This window comes from Azolla caroliniana, unplaced genomic scaffold (genome assembly GCF_043228905.1).
Source record: "Azolla caroliniana isolate FFs.n. ecotype wild unplaced genomic scaffold, voAzoCaro1.0.p SCAF_11, whole genome shotgun sequence".
Lineage (NCBI taxonomy): Eukaryota > Viridiplantae > Streptophyta > Polypodiopsida > Salviniales > Salviniaceae > Azolla > Azolla caroliniana.
In genome coordinates this window covers 16,656,423-16,682,524 of record NW_028230446.1, presented here as the reverse complement: position 1 = coordinate 16,682,524, position 26,102 = coordinate 16,656,423, and the positions used below count along the sequence as shown (strand labels likewise).

Below are 26,102 nucleotides of genomic sequence, written 5' to 3'. Positions count from 1 at the left end.
ATATTGATGGCTTACTTAGGTTCTCTCATTGAGGGCCTTGTCTCCCGCATCTGACTAATTCATTTTTTTTCTTTTTTTCTTTTGCTGTAATGAAAATATGTACAAGACAATTGACAGGATTTGATTTTCCTTCATCTTTGGGGGAACAGGTTTTTGTGATGTATCTCATGCAAGTGTGCATGGTTTGCCATTTGAAACAATTTGGTGTTTTTTGCTCATATGTTATATCAGTATATGTATTAATCAAAATCATATTGAAAATTGCGTATATACTGCCTTAATAGTGTAGGTCTTACCTAATACAGACAATAGGCATGCCTTTGTGTATCTTTGCTCATTATGTTAGTATGAAGAAGATAGATGATTTTTTACTCACGTGACAATTTGATTTATGGAGCAATTTGGGAGTTAATTCTACAATGACTTCATGAAGGCTTTGCCTGGTGGACCTAAAATAGTTTCTGGCTTTTGCTTTTGCTTTTGCTATGTTAATACTACGAATAGTCTGTAAGCATGATTTTATTTCCCTTATCATGTCCTACAAGCTAATGTATGAGAATGATTGGCAGTTTATCCTGCAATGCCTTCAGAAAGGTCTTGAGTAATTTTGTTTTTGCATTTGCTGTTAGTGTTTACATTTTGCACATTTTGTTAAATTCTTTTTTTTTCTTAATTCATGAATGAAATAAATTAGAAGTATATAGAGGCCTTCTGTAGTGCAGCTAAATAGTTGTCTTAAAATTGTAAATGATGAAATATCTAGAGTTAACTTGCATTATTTCCTTCATTTTGCACCCACATTATTGCCTGACGTGTGAAGCAATGGATGTATGTTAAATGTATGGATGTGTGTGTGCATGTATAAATGTCCATTTATATAATTGTATGACATGTCTATGAATGTAAAAATGAGTATACTTGTTACTAAATGTGTATGAACTTCACCTATAGATCATAATGCTTGTGGAGACAATCCCAAGTAAATGGATTGAGTTGCTTGTAATTTTGTTCTCTTGTAATTACCCTGGGGCCTCAAGTCATCATCAATTGTATAGCTAATGAGTGACTCACATGCATAAAGTGAAGATATGTGAAGATATGTGAATTCTAAATCAGTGATTTGTAAGCGCCATTATTGAATCAATTCATAGATTCAAAGAAAGATGAAATGCTTGTTGAATCTTGGCATGGCACTTCCATCTCATCACATATTGAGAAGAAACAAGGCATTGCCAATAGGTATAAACGAATTACTGAGGGGTTAGGAAGATCTTCGATGCGTTTATCGTACGTTACACCAATACTTCGAGATCAGAAGACTTGCATGATGTGATGTGGGATCAGATCAGGATGATGGGGAGGAAGCTGATATGGAGGATCGAGTTGAGAAATATCACCCCAATACTTGAGGTTGGGCATTTGGATTCTAATTTGATGTTAAGCAAAACAAGACTAGCATAATCCACATTAATTTCTCAAAAGATAATTTACACACAGTTACACAAACCAACCAGCATGTGTCCTACAATGTTGTAGAACAGCCTGAATTTAGAAATTTTGAATGATGCCAAAGCTTAATGTAGCATAAATTTGGCTGGAGCCAGCAGCAATAAAAATATTTACTCAGTTCATTACTTCGACTCGACAAATAATGTAACTTTCACCAAATTCTACAAATGAATGAATAGTGAGCTTTTGGGCCTGAACTCTTTGAAGAACAACCATTTTGTATGCTTGATTGAACTTGTTACAATGGTTCGAAAGTTCGTATAAATAATGGACTCAATTCTAATAATTCTCCTGTGCAATGAGCAAATTTCCTTTTCTATAGCCATCAAAAAATCTCTCCCATTGACAGTTTCATAGTTGTAGGAATCTGGTAGTTCTTGGATATTGCATACACGCAAACCATCCTGCTAAAAAAAAGGTTTAGTATCTGAGCCAAACTTAATGTCTACCAGTTCCTAGACACGTAATCAATCAAGATTATTTATTATCTGTGTGAGATTAGCCAGTCCATAAGAGTGAATCGACAGTTTATCGCCCAGCCCAGGAGGTTGTGGACAGACAATGCACTATCTATGAACAGCACTGACATTATTTGTGTCTAGGTGTAGAACAATAAAATATAAAAATTCTGAACTACCTTGATTATGGATATGCCATGAACACGCAGCTCGTTTCCAAAAGAGATGAAAAGGATGGAATATCTATGTGGTTGTGGCACTCTCAATCACAGATAATGCATCACCCAAAACTTCAAACCAAAGAAATGGTTCACCAGAAACTACACCATTTTTTTTGTCCTGTAAGTCACTCTGCAACAACACATAATGGCCAAAAAAATGCCAGCTTAAGGGTTAAATAATTTATCTTACAAGAGATAATTACCAAAAACAGATGTGGGGCATGTACCTTGTATTTTTTGACCAATGAGAACCATACTGTTTTACATTGGTCAGGACTCCGAACAAAACCGTCTTCAGCTAAACTGTCAGAGACCCTCTTCCAAAGACCTTTTCTTGTACTTTGACCTTTGTGTACTTCCACCTCTCTCTGCTTCCGAGCTTCAATTAACTTCATGATTTCTTTAGACACCCATTTACGGCGCTTGTTAGCCAAGCTTACATCATGTCCATCTTGTTTCTCAATATCACGTGTTAGGGTCTTTTCCGCATCAGATACAGACATGGTTACACTAGTTCCATCATGTTCCTCAGCTTTAGCTTCATTCGTAGACATGGTTACATTATTTCCAGATTGTTCCTCTACTCTATCCATTAGGTTCTTTTCAGCCTCTGCTATAAAAAGATTTGCACAATACATTTCTCATTCATTCACCCTCCATCTCACTCTCCAAATCTCGCATGTTACAGAGGATAGGCACATTCATTGATTACAAGACAGACAAACCAACTTACCTCTAGCTGAGTCTATAGCTGACTGTCCCACTAATTCTGATGCCGTTGTACTTGCCTTAACTGCTTCCAAAGGAAGTTTCTGGCTCATTTCCTGGAGATTTGGCTCTGGTAGAATGTGAAACAACTTTCAGGGTTTTCCAATAAAACTGCCAAAATAATTTCTACCTCTAAAATAGCTGTAACAGAAATATATTTTGAGAAAATAGAGAACCACCTGCCATTGAAATTGCCGCTTTGCTTGGGGCGGAATTAATTGATTGGAACAGTTTTGCAGACACTGCATTGTCAAAATGTTTGTCATTTATAGAATTTACAGTGTGTTTTCTTGGTGCCACACCTCCATTTGAGTCATTGGGTCCCTCTGCCTTGACAGATTCAGGTCTATCAGAGAGAGAGACCTCAGTAGCTATTATAATCACATCTGGACGCCTGTTGCTATATTTTTGTACCACCTTTCGCAGGGCAACACCAACAGTATGCTCTACTGTTCCCAAAGTTGAGTCAAGCTTAAGACTGGAGAGAGCTGCAGAAGCTGCTTTATGCAGAGCATCCAAGAGCTTCCCACGATCCACCCAGAGACAGCGTGTGACAATTTTGATGCGACCTTTCAACCCATCAGTTCTACCTTCCTCACTTGAGCCTCTATGTCTTGACTTTTTCTTTCCAGATTCCTTTCGTGAAACTTCTATGCTGTGATCAAAACATGATCTCAGAATGTGACATTCAACTATGGTGTAAGAGTGCCCACGTTTCAATGGTCAGATAAAAGAACAAATTGAGATTGAAATTTCTTCTTCTCCTATTATTATGAATTCTGCTAGGACTCCATACAAATTTAGGAAAGCCTAAAAGGTTTGATTTTGGAATGGTAAATATTTAGTTGTCCCATGCTATCTCCAGATGTCAACAGAAGTTTCTCTCTGAATTGGTGGAGGATTTGTTGTTCTACGTCGCAAATACTTCTTCATAATAACTAATCTATTTCAAATGAAGCTTTGGTTTCAAAAATGAGATGTCGGCCTTGATATGTTGGATTAATTCTGAAATTACATGAGTAGTGTTCCTTGAAATTTGAAGATCTATCTGAAGACAAAACTCATGCTTATTTTTCCTGAACATCTGCTGGAAGCTACATTTGAAGTTTATCTGTCTATATCTTAATAAATGACTAAGACGCAGCAAGAAAAATATGCACAGGATTTGAGTATTAGTTCTAGCAACAAGTATAAAAACTTACCTTGCAATAACAACCCCATTAAGTGCAATTCGCATGCGCTCCCCTACACAAAGATCTGCTGATGTGCCAAAAGCTTTGTCACCATCACTGTACATCATCTGCAAAACAGCAAAAATGATTAACAATGTTTACAGCAGATGTCTGTAATTCTCTTTTTCAGTTGACTATCACTGATGAAATCAATCACCTGTAGATCTTCTTTCCCAAGATGTGTGAATCCACTAGATAAAACTCGCCTGTTGCGCAGGTGTGCAACACCAAGCATTTCACCATTTTTAATTACCTAGAAACAAGTATTTAATCTACGGATGAGTTTTTGAATCAAATTACAACGAATGTCACATGGAAAAATTTGTGGGGCCTTTTGTCAGTAAGAGAAATTTTATCTGTGAAAGTAACGTAAGGTGCCAACTCTAAACCACAAAACAAAAACAAAAACAAATCCAAGTTTCTAACTTACAATTGGGTAGAAAAATATTTAGGAGTTATATATGCCCATCAACATTTTGCTACACATTTTGGTGCAGATCTGTTGATAAAAATGAAGGGAAGTGATGGACACGCATAGCACAACACAAGCAACATGCATTTTCTGACATGATATTGTTGATATGCACCTGCCAGCGTTCACACATACTAAGGAACACTAAACTCATACATAGGGTTATAAACAGTTATATAAGACAATATAAAGTCACGGGAATCCTATACCATGATCTATATAACCAATATTGAATAGCTGAATGTTATTGGGAGGCACAATTTTAACGAAAATAAGAATCCAACCATTGAGAAGGGTTCTGGAAAGAGAAAAGATGGAAGTTTATTTTAATGGGATCTAGAAGACAGATGCAACAGTAAATAGTCAGGGACACATGGTATTTTTAGGTAAACTTACAGCAGTGTGCCTTATGCCAGATTCTTTCCCCAGCTGTTCATGTTCCTTAAGAAACGCATATTCTCCATGAACCGGCATGAAATGCTGAGGCTTCACAAGACGTATGACTTCTTCCTGCAATCAATCAGTCAAATATTCCATATCAATGAGCTCATTTTGCAATTCTTGAATGTTTACAACAAAAACAACTCAATAATAGATGCTGAATTCTCCCAAAAATTAGGAAAAGAAAGAATATGTGTGAGTGAGAGAGTAACTTCAGCAAAAAAAGATTTAAGTTGATTGGTTGATATTTGCCTGGTTTCTGGGTTGATGCGGTTCCAATGTTGGTGGGACATGCAATTTAGTGAAATGAAGGGTGTATAATATGGAGGAGTTAATTACTGTTAAAAGGAAAGTGTAATCCTTTGGATGTTCTTCGTTGGGGTTCTAGGGTCTGAAGTGTTATTACAATCTCATTAGATTACCGATGTCATTTCTAATGTGGACAGCTGATGAAAGGGACTTCATATGCTATTGAGTAGTCCAAAATAACCACCTTTTTACAGCAAACCACACATTGTCTCTAATTATATTTTTCCTCATAAGTTCGGGAGGTTCACTTTGCTTTTTTGCTGCATATATTTCCCCCTCAGTGCCATTTTCACTCAACCACCTGCACTATATATTTCAGATATTGGGTTTAGCGAACAATATGGATATTTCTCACAATTGCACCATAGTCAACAAATATCAGATGTTTTTTTCAAGGCTGTTTACATTTTGCTATGCTCAAAGGATACAGAAGCATATATATGACCTCTTCTTTCAATGATTGCTAGTATCAACACAGATATACTAACTTAATGGTCATTTCAATGCAACCAATTTTCATTGGTTTTCACCTCACATTGAGGTTTAGCACCAATATTACAAAAATCAAGTGTCAAAGGGTTCTTACAAAAGAAATTAAAGAAGCCTTTGAAGTTCGTAAGGTACAGAGGATAGAAATAGCACTATGATGGGATTTAACTAATGACATACTCAATTGAGATAGACAAAGAATTAAGACTAATGAAATACCTAATCAAGATTAGACAAAAGTTTCAGTGCTTCACATGATTATCAGAATCAGTTCTTTTGTTAGGTTCGTTAGGATTAACAGTCGGCAACAGTTCAGTTTGACTGTTGAAACTGAAACTGAAACTGAACCAAACCGTTAAAAAAAACCTGAACTTTAACCAAACCAAACCGTTTAAACTGTTAAGCCGAGGTTTAAACGTTTAAACGTTTTTTTTTTGAAAAAATTAATTAATTAAATTATTATTTTTTTCATTTTCAAGCCTTATTCTCAAATTTTAGGAAAATCTTTAAAATTTTAAAATTTTAAAATTTTAAATAATGAAATTTTTTTAATTTGAATTTTGACCAAAACCGGACAAAAAAACCACGGATTTAGCGGTTTGAATTTTTTGAATGGTTCGGTTTAACGATTTCGTGGTTCGGTTCGGTTCAAGTTTCAGAAATTTTAAACGAACAGTTTTGACACTCTCAAACCAAACCGAACCGTTGCCGATTATTAGTTAGAATAGCATTATTTCAGATTAGGACTACTTTGATTATGTTCAATAAGTCCGATTAGGAAGGTATAAAAATATGGCGATTAGGAGAACCAGAAGAAAAGGAAAACGTCCCCATCATCCACTCATGCTTACTCTTCGGAGCAAAAACTTATCTGTTTGCCAGTGTCCGCTCATGCTTATTTAAAATAGCACCATCCCTTAACCCCTCCACAGAACATACGTTATTCCTTCCACTTATATTCACTCTTATCAAAAGCAAATTGACATGCCTGTTTCCTTATGACATATTTTCCCATTTCTTCACTAGTATATAATTTTCACACTGTCAAAAAAGTGCTTTTCACTCAATCAATCCTCTCACATTATCACATTCCTTACACACAATCCCCATCCTTAAATATTCATCATGGTCACTCATTGGGCAATACAAGCCCAATTCAACAACGGCAAAAGACAAAGGATGACTGAAGCACCTTGGCATCTTCCAGAGAAGAGAAGATATATACTTCAAGCAGAGACAAAATATGATTGTCCAAAGTTTGTCCAGGACAAGTTTTAATTCTTGAGCAAGCAGAGACAAAATACGATAGCCCAAATTTTCTCCAGAACAAGTTTTAATTTTGAGCAAGCAGAGACCAAATATGATGGCACAAAATTTGTCCAAGACAAGTTTTAATTCTTGAGCAAGCAGAGACAAAATATCATAGCCCAAAGTTTGTCCAGGACAAGTTTTAATTCTTGAGCTAGCCACAAATATCATTAGAAATGACTGTTGCACAATTACATATTACTCATGCATGTTGAGAATATGCAATGTGAAAGTATATAATGACTGATTTCATTCAAGGGATAATGATGATGATATATTAGCATGTGCTGGGGTCAGCATGATCCATGGGACAGACAAGGCACTGGAGACATTTTTGGTGAAAGATTGAAAGAAGCATAAAGATACACATGTGGAAACGTTTTGCCATTCTTGATTAAATAATGAAATACATTTACAACATTAATTCAAAAAGTAAAGTCAAGATATCATACTAGTTCATCTCGATATGCATGACCTGAAGTATGCAAATTGTCTGTCCTTCTCATAGCTATGTTCGGCCCTAGTTCTGCTATCCTGTTCATCATTTTCATTACCCGAATCTCATTACCTGGAATAACCTGAGCAAAAGAGAAAGGACTCTTCATTTAACACAGTATTAAAATGTGTTTTAAGGACTTCTTACTATAATGACCTTGGGAGACATTATCTAAAAGTGGATGCAGGACTGACAGCAGCAATAGTCAATCAAATGAACAAAATACTACAAAGTAAAAAGTACATACAATCAGGCACTGCTTAACATTAGATATAGTCATAGAGGGCAGCATCATACTGTCACATGCATCCAGATAGCTGTTTGAAGCACATAGCTGCCTAATGACAGCTTATAAATGTATTTATAGCACCCTCTACTGATGGAATGACAGTTTAAATACCTTAGCAGAGTAAAGAACTACATCATCCTTGTTAAGTTTCAAAGAACGACTACTCCCAAGTGATGCCAGGTTGAGGGCTGCACGTGGCTCTGCCTGTCCTGAAGCTTGCAATTTAGATCATTGATATGTAGAGAACTGTGAATAACCTTTAATGTTCATCAGAATTAAATTCCAACTACCTGTGATCCAGTTGTAACTAGCAATAAATCTTTTGGTGCATAAGAATCCATATCTTCAGGCTTGACCTAGAAAACAAATGTGCAATACCAGTGTAAGATAAGAAAGAAAGAAAGATATATTAACGTCTTTTGAGAGGCCAAAATGGCCTATAAGACAAAACAAGAGATTACATCTTAAGTTTTGTCTCATCATTGAGAACAACAAATCAAAATCAAAATAAATACTACTCAGGAAATATAAAAGTAAATAAGATAAAAGAGACGAGGGAATCTAGTTTTCAGCACATCTCTAGCATAGGTCGATCCAGAATGGCGAGGTCTCCAAAGTGAGGGAAGCACCTACGATGGAGGGAGATAATGGCCTTTATCTATCGATGACAAGGGTGCTGAGGTCGTTGTCCATGGGGCCGGGGCCTACATGCACAACAAATTGCTATTGCCCGATCTGTTGTAACCCCTTTGTTATGTCTTGGTCGGGAGCCCATTTGTGTATCCCTTGATTGACTTGTAGCATTAGTAGGAGTGACGGGGCTAAAGAAAGTTGTGATTGTTCTTTGTGGATGAGCTTGTGTGGCTGTATTCTTCAACAACTTTTCCCTACGTCCCTTAAGTTCTAGCAAGAAAAGTCCTAGGCACCGTTGGTCCTCATATTCCATTACCTTGTGTCACGAGCCAAAGCCTTGTTTAAAGAGGCAATGGCATCTCCCTCTGATTTCATAAAAGACACTACAATGACAAACATTGTGAGCTTCGGATTCCACTCATTGATGACACAATTGGCAAATGAGAAACAGAGATATACTAATGACTCCAAACAACCAAAATCACTTATGAGACTTGACAAACATTACAATTGTTTATGATGGCTCATCAGAGCAAGTAACAAAGAAAAAAATATTTCTATTCTAGCTTCCCTAAAATAAAATGGATTGAAATTGTTACAATCATCCAAAATTTTGACAACTTTCAGGCTGTATTCTGCAGTTTAGAGCTTGTCGCAACAATTTATGATCTCTAAACATGCTCAGGCCATATTTCTGAGTTCCAGCTCCTGAGGCACCTGCATGTTGGGGTTAAGAGCTTCATTGTATCCAATGTGCCTAGGAAAAAGACATTCAACCCCTACTGCAGCTAAAAAGATCTATACGTTACCTAATGTTTTTACTTGCAGCTAAAAAGATCTATACATTACCTAATGTTTTTACCTATACGTTACCTAAAAAGATATAATCAATGATCAACCCCAAGTTGTAAATCTATCCCCATATGTACTCTTAGAGTGCACATTTTGTGATAGCGCCCTAAATGAGGAATAGTTGTTGCGCAACTCGACCATATGGGTCGATAAGGTGTCAATCTAGGAAACCATAGATGCGTAGGACACAATGTATTTAGGAAAGAGTGAAGTAGGCTAATATGATTGATTAATCAAGTCAACTACAAGATTATTTTGTGGGCAAGTTACAATGTACTTAGTCTTGAAGTATGTGCCATTGACTTTAAGATAAGTACTATCTAGCACTAGCTTGTGTCTAGGGAGTTGGGTCACATTAAATGACAAGTCAGTTGACATAAAAGGAATATCTCCACTACTATCAACTGACATGCACATTTAATGTTACACTCAGACCAAATAGAGAATATAATCCACTCTCTTACACAATGGTGTGATGATCATCAATCCCCCACTAATTTTGTAATGAGCTGGTCCAGATCCCATCAAATCTCTAAGGTGTGAGCGCATGGGTGAACTACCATTGCGAGCTACTCTCATATGTAATAGAAGTTTTGTTTTCATATATCCATCTGTCATTGTAACTCTATATACCTATCTAATTGTTTCTCAATATTTCTAACATTGCAACTTCATCTAGGTTTGTCTCCTTTAGACTTCTGAAATATTCAAGATTACAAGGACTCGAGTTGTACCATAAACCCTTTAGCAAAGGATGTGCTTCATGATATTGGTGAGACTCTTCACTCTTACTTGTAAAGCACTTTGGACCCCAGAACTTCTATCCAATGAGCTACCTACTGGAGTGATTAGATGATGCCTCCTTGTCCTCGTCCCATCGGAGCTGGATTGCCAATATTTTCACTAACCTCAGGAAGTAGATTGAGCTTCGCCACCTCATCCTTTGTCCTTACAGTGCTTCCAATCTTCGCATTAGAAGGTTCTATATGTCTTCCATAAATCTTTCTGACACTCTACCTGCCTAACAGCATGTGCAATGCTTCCATGTTTTTGTATAGAGTTACTATGTTTCATAGATGAAAAAAAGTATGCACATTTAGGGAGAGGAAAACAGACATGTACGAGAAAATTATTAACATTTATATTTGTAATCTACGTATTGATATCTTTAGAAAAGCTTTTCTTCTCACCAACTGTTTCTGTTTCACGATTTTACACCTTCATTAAAACCAGTAAGTCTGATAAATAAAACTCAACAAACAAAACTTAATCTTAATCTCCGAATAAACTGTGATCAATGAATGAACATTTCCTTTCGTTTTCTTTGCTTATTTTTGGAGGGAAATAACATAAACTAGCACAACCTATTGCCTGTGCCTAGCAATGCATAATAATTGCATGTCCATTTTAGTTCCTCACCAATATAGATGGATCAAATGGAGCTTGTCCATCTCTCCAAGCTGCATCCAAGTAAGTTCTTAATGACAAACCAAGGAAAACCTGCCAATTAATCTTGAAGATTAAACAAAAGCAGACAATTTAAGAAAATGTGCAACAAAACAATACTATAATGGCATTACCAGCTTACGTCCTGTTGCATCAGCTGCTGCTTTGACACTACCTATTCGATGCACATTAGATGCAAATTGAGTAGTAATCACTCTTCCCTTTGCCTTCTCAATTTGATACATCAATGCTTTTGCAACATCTGCTTCACTAGTTGTCCTTCCTGGGGAGAGGACATTTGTTGAATCACTCATCATCTGTAATTGGAATCCAGATAACCCACTCCAATTAACAAATGTGTCAAAGGTGTGCTTGTTTGCTTCATTCGTCTAAAGGAAGAAGCAGAAATAGTCTTCGATCAAGACATTTCACAGGTGGATAGATAAATAAAAATAGTACCAAGGTCACTCCTTCCTTTGATAGTTGTTCCAATGCATTTCGATCAAATATTTTACGATCTGTTGGTGATTCGTCAATCTGTAATCAAGAACTCTTCTTAATGTTGTAATATATGATTATATGTTGATGGCAGTCATTTTGATCAGTTATATGTTAATGTGATGTGCTTACCTTCCAATCACCAGTATGTAAAATTGTGCCATCACTACAGCGAAGAATCAAACCACAACAATCTGGAATAGAATGTGTTACTCTCATTGGTTCTATTTCAAAGGGCCCCGCGCTGAATCTCATTTTCATGTCAAATATCCTCAGTCGCCCATCACTTTTGATCGAGTATTCATCTAGTCTTCGCTTGATGAGCTACAAAGGTTGCCGAATGGAATGACATTAGATGAATTCATGGCAGGTCAGCAATAAGTTTGAAGCAAATCTACCTCCATAGTGAAAGATGTTGAATACACAGGAGTAGATGGATCCAAAACTGGAAATACCTGTAGCATTACACCCAATTTAAATTAACAAATTAATTAACAGAATGCCTTCAAAAATGTAGATGATCTGTACCCATGGCAAAGCACCAATATGATCCTCATGACCATGTGTGATGATAACAGCCTCGATTTTATGCCTCCAACGCTGAATAAAAGTAGTATCTGGCAAAATCTTCTGAACCCCAAGATCTTCATAACTGCCATGCACAAAATTTAGTCAGAACTGGTAAAACATTCTCCATCATTCCATATACTTCATTAAAGAATGTCCTCGACATATCATAAAAATCACCCAGTGTCACTTACTCTGGGAACATAAGGCCAGCATCAATCATGATATACCGATCATAATGACCAACCAGCATACAATTCATACCAATTTCTCCCAAACCTCCAATTGGAAGAACACGTAATGGCGGTCCATCCATTCCTTCATGAAACTGCTGTAGTTTTCTCTGTACCCTATCATCAATACTCTGACGAGGGCCTTGTGATCTTGCTGCCCTGTTAATAAACTGATTACCTTCAGCTGATCCTGGATTAATTTGATGCATAAGAAAAACAAATTTCAACATGAGATTTGGGGAAACACCATCTCAATCACCAAACTTCATTAAGAAATATTATAATATTGATTCTGTTGCACCACTCACGGAAAGACTATTAATCTGGTATATTGCAGATTCAGTAACATTTCTAGCTCATTTACATAACCCGTTTCAGTATACACAAATTTACATTTCCAATAGCATCCTTCAAATAATAACGGTTACTCTAGAGTTGCACTTACATTCCAAAAGATTATCAAGGTAAATATCTCTTCAGTTGCACTCATAACATCACTTATAACTATATAAGATATATATCTACGCATTTGAATAACAGAGACACAAATGGAATGGACACAGAAAATTTTCCTGGACTCTAGTTTCTTTCAATTCCAGGTCAGGCCCACTCCCAGCAGAGCATTTCTTTAAAAACGGAACAGATATGAAAAAGCTCATAGTATACCTGTTGGATTCCACCGGCTGTTGATATGAATGCATCGCTTGTGCTTCTTGTGAACTAACCCACCACAAACTTGACTTTTCAGAACCTCCAAAGAAATTATTGAAGATGTTTGGCCCTACGATTCACATAATTGCATGCCAATAATAAGCATTTATCCTCTTACTACTAGATTCTCTTCTATTGATTAGATATCTAAGTGTAAGACAAAGCATGCCGAGGGCATGAGATGCAACTCAGATACATCCCAGTTTCATACACCTACAGAATCTATGATTCAACCTGAAACAAGATAATATTCAGTTGGGATGTGGAATTTGATGACGGCCCATATACCTCAGATGGAAGATCCAAGACATCAGAAGCAATGTATACCTTGGATTGCCTCTTTGACACTAGAACAAGGCCACAGATGGAAGACATTATGCATATCAAAGGTGCAACTTTAGCAATCTATTTTCTTGCATTATGGATAATGAGACAAGGGTATGTACTGTATTACGCAATTGAAGTATATGTGTCTCTTCTTTTTCTTTATCTAAAATAATATGCATTGAAGAGAAAAGCAATCAAATCTACAGATAAAGATTGTCTTGTGGCACGAAATTCACACGTTAAGAAAGCCTTATTTGAATGAAGACGCGTCAGCCTATTGATCGATGAGAAACCAGAGTTCTTTATAAGTGAATATATGCATGTTTCATTCATTGCATGTGCTTATCATGCCATTCTCTATAACATGGAGCATGCCTCGAAGTCATTCTCAGACTGCCAATTTTTATAACATGACAGTATTGCTTCCCCTTGAAACAATTCTTCCATAAATTCCTTAAATTTTCACAAGGAAATCTGTTACAACTTATCTTTTTATATTGTAAAGTTACTTACCAGGAGAATATTGCTAGAAAATGGATGCCAAAGTGCATGAGATGAAGAGGAGTTACACGTAGGAGGCAATGTAAAAGCTGCCATATAAATCTCTTAACCACGTTCTAGATGCAGGAGCCAGATATTTTGATCCTTAATGATGGTTCCTGCAAAATGACAATATTGGATCAGAGCCTAATAATTGCATTAAATGACACAATGTGATAAAAAAATTCACATCAAGTAATGCTGATACACGATTGAACAAATCACATCACAATGGCAAATTTGGAATATGAACTATGAGAAAACTTAGTTGTTTTCCTTCCACGATTCAATATAAGTTGAAATCTAGAATAGAATCAGACTTGTCATCCCTTTGAGTGATAATTGTGGTGCAAAACCATTCTGAAACTTAATGCATATTCAGCATATGTGATCCAAAAATCACAGGTATTATGCCAAATGAATGAGGTCACAAAGAACATAATGATTCTTCATGCTTTTCAAATCACTTTATCTTAAAAATAAAGAGCTTGAACAACCTCAACACAAATCTCCAAAGAAAGAAAGAAAAACATATATTAACATCTCGAAAAGTTCAAAAAACAAATTGTTTATGTTAACTCACAAATGCAATTAACAATAGAAAAAGGCATTTCCACTCTAGCATCCTAAAACTAAACAGCTTGAAATGTAATCATGAATAACCAACAATCAGGTTTTGTGCAGGATCATTGGAACTGAAATTGTGATCCTCTGAAAATATCCATCATGTAGTAATCCAATATGGACATGCCGGTGAGGCATGGTACGTTATGATGACTTTGATATTACACAAAGTAACTGGAACTGAAATTGCTGCCCTTCAAATATGGAAAGGTGGGTGTGACGAGGAGGGTGTATCTGACTGATTCTGTGTGATGATGGCTTTGCTTTAAAGAAAATATGCACAGGGTTTGTGGACCCAGTTGGCATTGGTGACGTCCAGGACAAAGATCAATGGATCTAGCTTTCATGGATTAAGATACCCACAAGGGTCGTGGTTCCAGTTGGTGACATCCACGACAAGTTCAATGGGTCTGCCTGGCCAAGATGTTTTAGTTGTACATCATGAGGAGTGTCCCAGGTAGTATACACATGGAGCAAATCTCTCAAAGTTCTCTGTCTAGATGGATCAAGTGAGTGTCAACACCTCCTTCAAGGGGCGTTATCTATGTCTCCTCATCCCTAGAAGCAAGAGCAGTAAGCATCTTTGTTTTCTGTGCTCTGTCACTCTAAGGAGACTTCCAAATACTTCTTTAAAGAGACAATGATATCTTCTTTCAATCTCACAATAGACCGGTTGGTGACATACATAATGCTCCTCAGATTCAACCTCTTGATTTCAGAGCAGGGTGATGCAATCCTGTAAAGCTGTATATGTGTTTCGTCCGGTGTCTATCCTAAGTTGATGAGATGATGTCCCAACCTGCCCTACCTTTGTAGAAAGAGCATGCAACATATTTGTCCATATACTAGAGTCGAATAACAAAACCATCTGCAGACATTTGTGAGAAGATAGACTTATAGTCTGCTATTTGTGTACCTAGGTGAGCATTTGAATAGATCCATTCCATTCCATAAGAAATGAGCACAATCAAGGAGAACATAAGAATTCTCCAGGCCTTTCAAATCTCTTCATCAATTGAAAATAAAGTGATGGAACAACCTAATTACGATGAACCTAGTTGAATTACTAAAACTAACAAGATATTCGTCCACATGAGAAGCATATTCTGCAAAAACCGATAAATTCCACATTACAGGTTTATATATGCACAAAGGTTTAAGTTTGGACTTTGCAGCAGGCAATAAGAAGATGCATAAGAAAATGAAATCCATTTCACGACATCACAAAAGGTTTCAAAGGTTCAGAAATGATGAGTTTTCCATTATCTTATCTGAGGCATAATCCTTTATAATGCACATTATATGAACTACTATTCAGTAAAATTGTAGACTAATCAGCCAAGTTTCCTTTTATGCATGAAACAATAGGAAATGGTGAGAAAAAATCATAAATTCCTAGGAATTGACTAGAAAATGAACATATTTCTGTCTGATTTTCATCTCTTTAAATGTTTGAACGGGCAAGTCCAAAGATTTCACCAGGGGGTTAGAGAATAAAGCTTCCTCTTAATGCATGGAATAATAGTAAATCACAAGAAGATACTACAAATTTCGCAGAATTTAGTAGTAATATTACAAGTTTAAGACTAACTTTGTCAAGCTCAAAAAGTCGTTCATTTTTAATGATCAAAGGATCTAACATGGTTACAAGAAAATACCATAGTTTTATAGGAAATTTCTAGAAAATGTACACATTTCTGTCTGATTTTGTTCCCATAACAAATATTTCTAGCAGGCAAGCTTACAAAAATCCAACAGGAGCTCTAATAAAAGATGGCTCCATATTTATACATTACAAATTCAACAAATTTACAGGAATTCAGTACAGAATTTAGACTTTCTGTATGATTTTGTTCTCGATTCAAATATTTCATGCAAGCATAATGTAATCTTGCTTTTCGTGAATGACTACCACAAATTTTACAGGAATTTGGTAGAGTATTTATACATGTCTGTCACATTATGCTCTTTTTGAAAATATTTCAACAAAGCAAGTTATCAATAACTCTACAGACATTTCTTAGTGACTGAAATCTTCAACGGGCATTTCATGCACTGAATTAAAAATTTTACAGCAATTTTTTGGAAAAGTTACACATTTCTGTTCCATTTTTACCCGTCCGTCCCCCCCTCCCCACAAACACACACACACCAACCTTCAGAAAATTTGACACCTTGTTCGAAACTTCCACCAACATTTTAGAGAACGAAGGATTACTTTCTATATGTAGGCACGGGTGAGCTTCTGGTGCCCCAAGAGAGAAAGAGGGACGCAATCTTGAAAGCGTGAGCAAACATGTTTCGTTTTCTGTTGAGAAACATCGCGAAATCCGAAGTTAACGAAAGCTTTATTTTCTTACCTGTTGCTTGCGGAAGAGCTAGGACATTGGAAGAGCGAGCGGAGACTCAAAAGAAAGAAGGTGGAGAGAGCAGTGAAAACGAAAGGCCACGCTGTCGAGCGACTTGAAGAAGAAGAAGTAGAAAGGAGCTATGGCGACGAGGAACAGCGACTGCTGAGTGAAGACGAAGGAGGGGTTTTGATTATCTGGTTCAAAACAGATATTTGCCAACCTTTGAAGAGAGAGAGAGAGAGAGAGAGAGAGAGGATAAAATGCACAATTATTATACATACATATATATGTGAGTATGTACATATCTCTTTATTCCCAGAGGTTTTAGCCCCTTCAACACACACACACAAAAAAAAGAGTTTCTAGACTTGAACCGAACCGGTTTGGCCAAATCGGTTTAGTCAAGCCGATTAAGTCGTAACCGGTTTGGCTTGAGCCATCCTAAACCTAGCTCAAGCCTAAACCGAATTGAACCGAACCGCCAAACTGCCAAATGAGTTTTAAATGGTTAAATGGTTCGGTTTAGGCTTGAGCTTGTCAATTCATGTCCATAGCTAGCTATGGGCCAAGTTTTGGCTCAACCTAAACCGAACTGTTAAGCTATGGTTTATCGGTTCCAAAATAATAAAATAGTTTGGTTTGGATTATTAATAAATGGTTCCGTTTAGAAAACTCGGGTTTATCCATTTATGGGTTAAAGTGGTTTGGTTTAAAGGTTTAGTGGTTTTTAATTAGCTTTTTTCCCCTTAATGTTTTTTTATTGATTTGACTTAGGTTAACTTGAATATTCATTTAATTTAATGTTTAATTAATGTATTTTTTATTGATGTAATTAATTAAACTTAAATGCTTATTTGATTTCATGTATTTTTGTTTATTTAGTTTTTTAATTAATTTGAGTTAAATAGTTAGGTTTAAAATTTTTATTAGATGGTTTGGTTTGGGTTCAATTTTTATCTAAACGATTTTGATTTAAATGGTTTGGTTTATTTTTCTTAAATGGTTTGGTTAAAATTGCTCGAGAGTTCATAAATGGTTTGGTTTGGTTTAAATGTCTTGAGATTCATTAACGGTTTGGTTTGGTTTGGTTTTATGTAAATGGTTCGGTTCGGTTTCAAGGCAAAGAAACCGAACCGGGCCCATTGCTATCCATGGCATATAGTCTTGACGAGATCCATTACATTGATTAGCCAATAGCCATCTTCTCACTTCCCACCACGCCTCACTCTCCAAACTTTTTGATCCAGGGCACTGCACGCAATTGCTTGCGGCAGTCATCCCATTCCTTGACCATGTAAGAGATTGTATATATTCTTGTCTTAGATTGTCTAAGATGTTGGATGAGTTCATGGAGGTGGTTCCACGATTTAGTAGTTCGTCCCTATTGATGTTTCATGTGTCCCAACTAAGAGTATGATGAAGGAGATGATTGAGGGAACAAGAACCTATTGGGCTAGATGCCACCCTTACTCCTTCCTACCTCCTCCCTGTTTGTATGATTAACAACTTCTAGTATCCCAATAGTTTTGGGTGTGTCATGTACCTACCCTCGTGCACAATGAACTGATGGCGTCTTTGCAACCTTTGGCATAGAGAATGAACTATACCAAGAAGCACACATGCTTGTGAGGAGTCCATAAGAGAAACATACAATCATTTCTATTTGCGAGATATTGCATACAAAAAACTCAAGCAACAAGTTATTGTTGCAAAACAATTATCCGGTTTTAGAGTATGTAGACTAAATGATTGCTCCTAAAAACACGACTTTACGAATGTGCATTCCACAACCCAAGGGTCAACTGTTTTCTTATTCACCTTTTTAGCTTCGTATAATCGAAGAGAGTAGTTTGTCCCTAGAAAATAGAATTCTCTTTCTACAACCTATGAGTTGAAAATGATAACATTGCGTCTACGTGGATAAGATTCAGTAACATTATGATAAGTATAATGTCATACTTCCCACCTAAGAATGTAGATTTTTTATTAATTCTTTTGTACTTTGAAAAAGTTTGAATGTTTAGAATGTTAGTGGAATAAACTTACCAAGATTATTAATAGAGGAAGCGATGTGTGAGGCAACGTTTTAATCAATTTTAAATTTTCACATAAAGCTAATCATTTATGCTTGAACGCAACTCTCATAACAAACGAAGACTCCTTCCATTTGAATGATTATTTTAAGAGTAGGGCGAGAGTTAGGAAAGAAGTAAACATCATTTGAGGTTGTGGGTTAGATGAACACAAAAGGCATGGCTTGCAATTGTTGTTTTTTCTCCCCAAACCAATGAAGCAAAGTTAGTGATGAGATGGGTACATTAGAACATGATATGTTTCTTTAAGTACACAAATTTCACAATAGAAACTTTTTACTTCTCGTGGATATATTTTGAAGCAGTGGTAAAAATTTCGAAGCTAGCTTTCCATAAGTTATAGTTGGTAAAAATTCGCACTATAATGCCGATTTTCACAAGTTCTAGTGTAGGTATTGTTTGGTGACATTGAATACCCAGAAGAAGAAAAAGGTCCACGAAACAATAATCAACCCAATGTTAGCATGAGGAGAATTGGTTTACGAATCCACATGGGTAGCAGTATAGTATGTACGATAAACTAATTGAATGATCCCTGCAAATAGTGAAGAAAAGGTCCACAAAACCATCATCGACCCAACGTTAGCATGAGGAGAATTCGTTTGCGATCCACACAAGCGGGGGGGGGGGGGGGGGGGGGGTAGCGGTATAGTATGTCAAACTAAACTAATCGAAGGATTCCCTGCAAATAGTGCATGTTGGGTTAACTAATCGAACGATCCCTCGGCCCCTTGTTAGGAGTGGAATGTGAGTGTCCGAGTGTGAAACGCCCCCGGGAGTTATGTAGCAATAATTAAACAGGGTCAACAATGCGTGCGCATTTATTTATGTGCTGTATGATGATGGATGGGGGGCGGGGCCACGGAATTTCTTTGTGCATGTGCATAGCTTGCCCCAAGCTTCAACCCAATTAGGTCAATTTTAATATGTACCCTTTTGAAGGAGCTTCATAATTCTTTTTGTCCATCATGGCATAAATGCAAATAAAATCTCCCCTGTTTTCTTCTTGTCTGCATCTATATGCTATATATATATATGTATATTTATATATATGCTATCAGAGTTTGATCTATGTAGCATATAGATCAAACTCTGATGATTTGTTTTCTACATACAGATCAAACATCAAGATTACCCATCCAGTTAAAAACAAATATCTCGAGAATGATTCATTAGAAGATGGTCTTAACATGCCATCATTCATAAACATAGCTTTGATACAATCCATAATAATTTTCACATGTTATTATTTTTCCGATTCAGCCTTGCTATCGCATGCTCTGTCATCTATTTCAAATATGTGCGACATAGAGGTAGGATGTGTCTGTGTGTTTGGGCTGCTGCGTCTTTCAATTTTTAATCCTCTGGTGTATGCCATCACCTTTTGTTAAAAATGCTGAATGCTTTTTTGATTCACATGTGGGAGTGTTTGATTAATATTAAGTGCAGAGTCTACACATGGAGGAGATGATAGTGAAGCCAAGAAGGAGATTCAGGAATGCGGTGTGAAGGTCCATGCAAAATTGGACACTGAGGAGGAGGTACTCTGTGTATAATTGAAGCTGTAATGGATAGATAATAGATTGATCGTTCCTTTGAGTAGTGACCAAGTTCATATCAGTGACATGGTTAAGTTTCCTTATCCGAAGACATACAGGGTTTCAACCCGTACACAGTCATCTATCAACATAGTGACATGGAAAGGGAGGGGGGCTCAAATTTAGGTCTGTTCATAATCAATAAAAACATGTCCTACCATATATCCAAGAAAACAATAAAACGGAAAAGAAATGAGAAAAAGGGAAATGGGAGATCAGTAGTAGCATCTATGTGGAAAAACAAATGGTGGTGTTGTGACACAAGGAAGTGTGATTCCATGAATAGTTGGTGGAATGGGCCCAAATGCAGGTATAGAATGAGGGTGTGGGATTCAGATTCTAGGGTTTTTCTTTTGATGAGTTGTGCATACTCATGAAGCTTGATATATCACATGAAAGACCCATTTCAAATTTTTGTGGAGGTTAAGATGGTCAAGGTTGCTATGGACTCCAGAAGGGGTAAAAGGGTTTTTTCTTTAGGAAAATAAGGTTTTGTAGTTTGGGAGTGGAGAGAGAGAGAGAGAGAGAGAGAGAGAGAGAGAGAGAGAGAGAGAAAGAAAGATATATTAACGTCTTTTAAGAGGCCAAAATGGCCTATAAGACCGAATAAGAGATTACATCTTAAATGTTTTCTCTACAATAGTTTGGGAGTGGAGAGAGAGAGAGAGAGAGAGAGAGAGAGAGAGAGAGAGAGTATATCTACAATAGTTGAAGGGAGTACTAATGTGGCAATTTTCTTTATTGGAGCAAGTGGAAATTCTTTCCTCAGTGGAGTGTTCGTCTTGCATATTGGCAATTCAACATGTTCCACTACCCATGTAGTGTATGTAGTTAGTGGGTGACCATACTCCATTGTCACACCCATTGTAAGTAGTGTTTTTCACACACATTTATTAATATAATTGTGTGTTTTCACCAAAGAGAGAGAGAGAGAGAGAGAGAGAGAGAGAGAGAGAGAGAGAGAGAGAGAGAGAGAGAGAGAGAGAGAGATCTCCTACATGACGATTATACACGCACATTCCATTTCTAGAGCCACATGGAGAGCCATCATGCATCCATTCTATGCATGACTTGCTTGTAGGTTTTTTGGGGCTTGAAACTTGCTTTTTCCATCCTAGGAGGGCAAATGTGATCCAATATGGGGTCAAAATGATTTTTTTTACCTACTATGTAGTAATTAGATAGATATATAAATATTTAGAAAGATAAACCTCGTTCTAATTAGGAGGATGGGATGCACATAAACACATTGAGCCCTGTTTCAAGCTGCAAAAGTCTCCAGGAGAATGATCTCCTGCTCCCAGAGTTCAAAGACATCTTTCAAGCTGAGCTCGGTTTACCTCCAGAGTCTGAGGAGTCTTCTGTCAAGATAGTGCATGATAATGATGAAGTAACAAGGATAAATTGTGAATCTGAGAGTAATATCGAGCTGAGCAAATCCTTTCTGAATGCCAAGAATGGTGGGATATTGGAGATTCTTGAAGCCACAAGATCATCCATTGATAAAATCCAAATCAATAATAATTGTACCAACCCTGAACACAGAGAACTCTTAGAGAAGCAGGAGGATGCATGTAGGGAGTTAGAAAAGAAGATCTATATGAAAAATGCAGAGATTGAGAAGATCAGCACCAAGTTTATTGCTCTGGAAGAGTTGGTAATTAAGCAGTCTGATGAGCTAAAACATGTGAAAGAAGAACTCGAATTAGCAAGAAAGAAAATCGAGGAATTGCATAAGCTGATACATGACGACACAAGCCGAAGCAAGGCACAACTTCAAGTGACAGATGATTGCCATGAGATGGGGAGAAAAATGCTGATGCAGAAAGATTTAGAAATCGAAGTGCTTGAATTACGAAGAAGATGCAAGGAATTGCAGCACCAGAAGCGAGAGTTAATGATTCATCTTGATGCATCAGAATCAAAGATCCGTGAGTTCTCAAGCATATATGAGGTAAAAAAACAAATTCTTTATCCCTACTAAGACTAATTAGCTACTTGTTGGGAAAAAACTCTTATTTTTTCTTCATGGAGATGACCCATGTCTATTATCATTTCATGACAGAATGATGAAATGACACACACGCAAACCAGAGTTAATTTGGCTTTAAGGTTAGAAAATGAGGATCTAAGAAAACAAGTAGAATACTTGCAAATGAATCAATTTGCTGAGGTTGAAAAGCTTGTATATTTAAGGTGGGTAAATGCATGTTTAAGATATGAACTAAGAAATCATAAACCTCCACTCGGGACAGCAACATCTCTAGATCTAAACAAGAGCTTGAGCCCGATATCTATGGAAAAAGCAAAGCAGTTTATGATGAGACATAATACCAGTCCCGAGCTTTTAGCTACCGAAAGTGAGAACAATTATGATGGTATATCTTCATTATGTTTGACACCGTCTGAGCATTGCATGGATGGCTCTGTATTGATTGATTCTTGCTCTTCTAGTGTACATAAAACCACCACCAAAACATCGGGTCTGATCCGTAAATTTTGGAGATGGGGAAGAAGTAAAAAGAGGGATGCACATCGTGTACCTGTATCCTCATCATTAGACTCTGAAACAATTATGCCATCTACAATGTCAACTCTACAACATAGATTTACTCTGTCTAAGGGGCCATTGAAAACTTTTATCGTAAGGAATGGCAATGATCCATCAGCCATTACTAGCTACGGTTCAAATGATTCGGATTTTTCTCCACATTCAAATACTGATACCAATAGATCCTTGGAAAACCGTGATACCAGTGGTTCCATGGATCCTAACAGAAGCTTTACTGTTAACAACGATGCATTGAGTAATGTTGATGCTTCCCCTGATATTATTTCAAAATATATTCCATTCAAAGACCAAATACTTGCAAATGCGTTGGATACTAAAGCAAATGGAGACCAGGGCATCATTGAGAGTATAAAAGAAGAGGTAGTTTCACAATTGAAAATGGAAGAACTTTCATTAGCAAGAGATAAGTTTGATATTCTTAATTCTGGAACAGTTGCAGTAGGAAAGGTTGAAAGACTCCAAGAGGTAGTGGAATTATACCACTTATTGATGAGAAGAGCAACGAAGGAAGATACTATTTCGAGAGATTCTGATGTAACTGTTTCAGATGTAGGTGACAACGATGAAGTTGGAGAAATTGAGAACCAATCTTCATTCTCACAAGCTGTAAGGTTAATGCTTACATCCTCCATCAATACATCTATTTTCTACCTGAATTCCTTGTTCTTAAATATGTGCGTATTCAGGGGAATCAAGACGTTAAAACGCATGAATATCACGAATTGAAGGATCTTGATATGGAGATAACTTCTTTTAAAGACGATCCTGAAATGCCTTGTGAAATATCTCTGAAGAGGATGCTTTCATTGCTGGAAAAGTAAAGTTTTTCTCTCTCTGTTTAAAGACTTCTCTGAATTAAAATGTATCGCATTATGCTTATTTCCTTGGAGCCTATATTTATCAGGGTGGAACAGAGTGTAAAAGAGCTTCGAAGAACTCAAAACACTGTGGTAGCTCAATACGAGGAGTCCAATATTCCAGCCAAGTGGATTCTGGAACCGGAGTTGGTTGGTAAGGTAAGATTATATGTGTGTGCTTATAGTGCATGCAAGTGGAATGAATGGAACAACATAGTATCCCAGAATGTGATAGAACATTTACATCTATATTATTTCGCTATTAGAACCACCATCTCAAACAAATTACTATTTCCCAAGAACTCTAGTAACTACTGAAGACCATGAGCATAACAGAAGCAAGAGAAGGTGTACATAACACATAATTGGTTTGTGCATCACTAACCCTTTGTAAAAGTGAATCCCCAGTAGATCATTACAATGTTGTGGCATCTTTGTGTGGCCAGTTGTAATGTATTAAAGCATTCAATAGCTCCGATTGATCAAAGGGGGAATCTGAATTGCCCGAAAATTTTAAATGTCTGCAAATGCCTTGAAAATGTCGTTTGTTTCCAAATGCTCCAAGTTTCAGCTACTTCCACAAATGCCCTTCTTCAACCACTTCTTGAGCAATCATATAGGTGCTATCTATAAAATTGTATGGTTAATTCACCCCGTTTTTTTCTCAATTATATGTGCTATTTGAGCAATTATATGGCCAATTCATCTCGTTTCAACTTCCTAGTCTTCTACATTAAGCTATATTCAATCATTTGACATGAGCTAGTTGGCTTTCTATTAGGTAAAGCTTGCAACATTACAACTAGCAAGGCTATACATGCGACGGGTTGTGATGGAACTAGATTACTTGGAATCTCTTTCAACTACGCAAAAAGAACCTTATATAGATTATTTGGTTCTCCAAGGCGTGAGTTTTGCTTTCCGAGTTCATCAGGTTCATGTTTGATTTTCATTAGTTGTGTACATGTACATGTCAAGTTAATATAATGTAGAGAAATTTACCAAGTGATTTCGTGTTCAATTCCAATATTTTCAAAGTTCTCAAAGATGTTCCTTCTTTCTCAGTAATTGTGAGGCGATCTTTGAAATTTCATGAAAAATATTGGGCACTTCGAAAATTTTGAAAATATTGGGGTATTTTGGTAAATTTCCCTAATGATTTATTACAAAAAAGAAAGGCTTCACTCATGATAAAACCTTATGAAAAATTGCAAGATGCATTCAAGTTTTAGAGTTATAAATATGTATCTCTAACAATAGATCACACTATTTTGGGTTTTTCTTCAACAGTTTGTTGGAGGATTTGATGAAGAAAGTATGCGTATGTTCAAAGAGCTTAGAGGTCGCATTCATGATGTAAATGTTTCAACAGATAAACGCATAGTCTCTTAGATGGAGTAATGTAGCAAATTCTATGTTCATATATAAGGAAACAATGTACATTGACCAGGTAGAAGCAATGGATTTTTGTGACATCCAACTCAATGGAGTGTGTTAAGTCTTTTTACGGGAAGTTTCAGGTTTATCCCACATTCTAAAGATAAAAAGCATAGTAGAAGCTCCTCGTAATTGTCAAACTCTTACTGAGAGAGCAAACAATACTTTTCGACAGATTGTAGTGTTAAAACAAACCAAACTTGTGTGGTAACCACCAGGCGCTCATTGTAAATAAACGAGCATGAAGTCAAAATAAAACAGTTTGAAAACTATGTTTTATATGTAATTATTAATGGATAAACAAGTACCTCTTGGTTTATTTGTTTGTAAATATTCCTTACAAATGTTCGATAAAAGAGTAATGAAAATTGTTTTGTAATTTCTACGTTTAAAGTTATATATTCCCATACTAACAAATTTGATGGTTGAAGGATTCTTTCTAATGAAATAGTAATGAAGAGGTAATTAGATTGATAGGGCAAGCTATACAACTCTGCATTGAATTGATTGCAGTGGAAATGCACTAAACATTGAAGTAAGGATCATTTGTATGATTAAGTTTAGTAATGAGTTTTTTTTATGGTCAATCTTGTGTATTCCTTGGTTTTTGTTCGTGTATATGCATGCAATACAACTAAAGTGCTATGCTTACATAATTGGGTTTGCCTTTGCAAGTTTGTTATGTCTTGGACATACAATTCTTCCCATGAAACATGCTAAAGACTTCTACACATACATGACGAGGGCAATAAATGGGGAGAAGAAAACACC

General features: G+C 36.5%; 2 protein-coding genes across 6 annotated transcripts; one reads left to right on the top strand and one right to left on the bottom strand.

Annotated features, from left to right (window-relative positions):
• Nucleotides 1-1,453: 1,453 nt before the first annotated feature.
• On the bottom strand, nucleotides 1,454-16,960 carry EMB2746 (RNA-metabolising metallo-beta-lactamase family protein). Of its 3 annotated transcripts, XM_087326825.1 has the most exons (22): nucleotides 16,784-16,960; nucleotides 15,463-15,529; nucleotides 13,773-13,918; nucleotides 12,888-13,002; nucleotides 12,183-12,411; nucleotides 11,950-12,073; nucleotides 11,820-11,876; nucleotides 11,554-11,745; nucleotides 11,383-11,460; nucleotides 11,058-11,240; nucleotides 10,897-10,977; nucleotides 8,283-8,348; nucleotides 8,104-8,196; nucleotides 7,660-7,785; nucleotides 5,057-5,170; nucleotides 4,346-4,441; nucleotides 4,159-4,256; nucleotides 3,133-3,611; nucleotides 2,922-3,026; nucleotides 2,416-2,798; nucleotides 2,147-2,318; nucleotides 1,454-1,913 (listed from the first exon to the last, which is right to left on the bottom strand). In XM_087326825.1, the coding sequence occupies exons 3-21, from the start codon at nucleotides 13,854-13,856 to the stop codon at nucleotides 2,211-2,213; spliced, it is 2,811 nt and encodes a 936-aa protein (XP_087182951.1). In that variant the 5' UTR covers nucleotides 13,857-13,918; nucleotides 15,463-15,529; nucleotides 16,784-16,960; the 3' UTR covers nucleotides 1,454-1,913; nucleotides 2,147-2,210. The 3 variants fall into 3 exon arrangements, with proteins under 3 accessions (XP_087182951.1, XP_087182950.1, XP_087182952.1); XM_087326824.1 differs by lacking the exon at nucleotides 15,463-15,529 and having other exon boundaries at nucleotides 16,784-16,959; XM_087326826.1 differs by lacking the exon at nucleotides 15,463-15,529 and having other exon boundaries at nucleotides 3,136-3,611; nucleotides 16,784-16,957.
• A 2,803-nt stretch (nucleotides 16,961-19,763) lies between these two features.
• LOC147858098 (protein CHUP1, chloroplastic-like) lies at nucleotides 19,764-25,650 on the top strand. 3 transcript variants are annotated; one of them, XM_087327534.1, is made up of 9 exons: nucleotides 19,764-19,781; nucleotides 19,985-20,180; nucleotides 20,317-20,408; nucleotides 21,691-22,419; nucleotides 22,531-23,643; nucleotides 23,724-23,854; nucleotides 23,942-24,053; nucleotides 24,676-24,828; nucleotides 25,185-25,650. In XM_087327534.1, the coding sequence occupies exons 2-9, from the start codon at nucleotides 20,108-20,110 to the stop codon at nucleotides 25,284-25,286; spliced, it is 2,505 nt and encodes an 834-aa protein (XP_087183660.1). In that variant the 5' UTR covers nucleotides 19,764-19,781; nucleotides 19,985-20,107; the 3' UTR covers nucleotides 25,287-25,650. The 3 variants fall into 3 exon arrangements, 2 of the variants coding, with proteins under 2 accessions (XP_087183660.1, XP_087183661.1); XR_015530503.1 differs by lacking the exons at nucleotides 19,764-19,781; nucleotides 24,676-24,828; nucleotides 25,185-25,650 and having other exon boundaries at nucleotides 19,962-20,180; nucleotides 22,531-23,648; XM_087327535.1 differs by lacking the exons at nucleotides 19,764-19,781; nucleotides 23,942-24,053; nucleotides 24,676-24,828; nucleotides 25,185-25,650 and having other exon boundaries at nucleotides 19,962-20,180; nucleotides 22,531-23,648; nucleotides 23,724-23,887.
• Nucleotides 25,651-26,102: the final 452 nt, after the last annotated feature.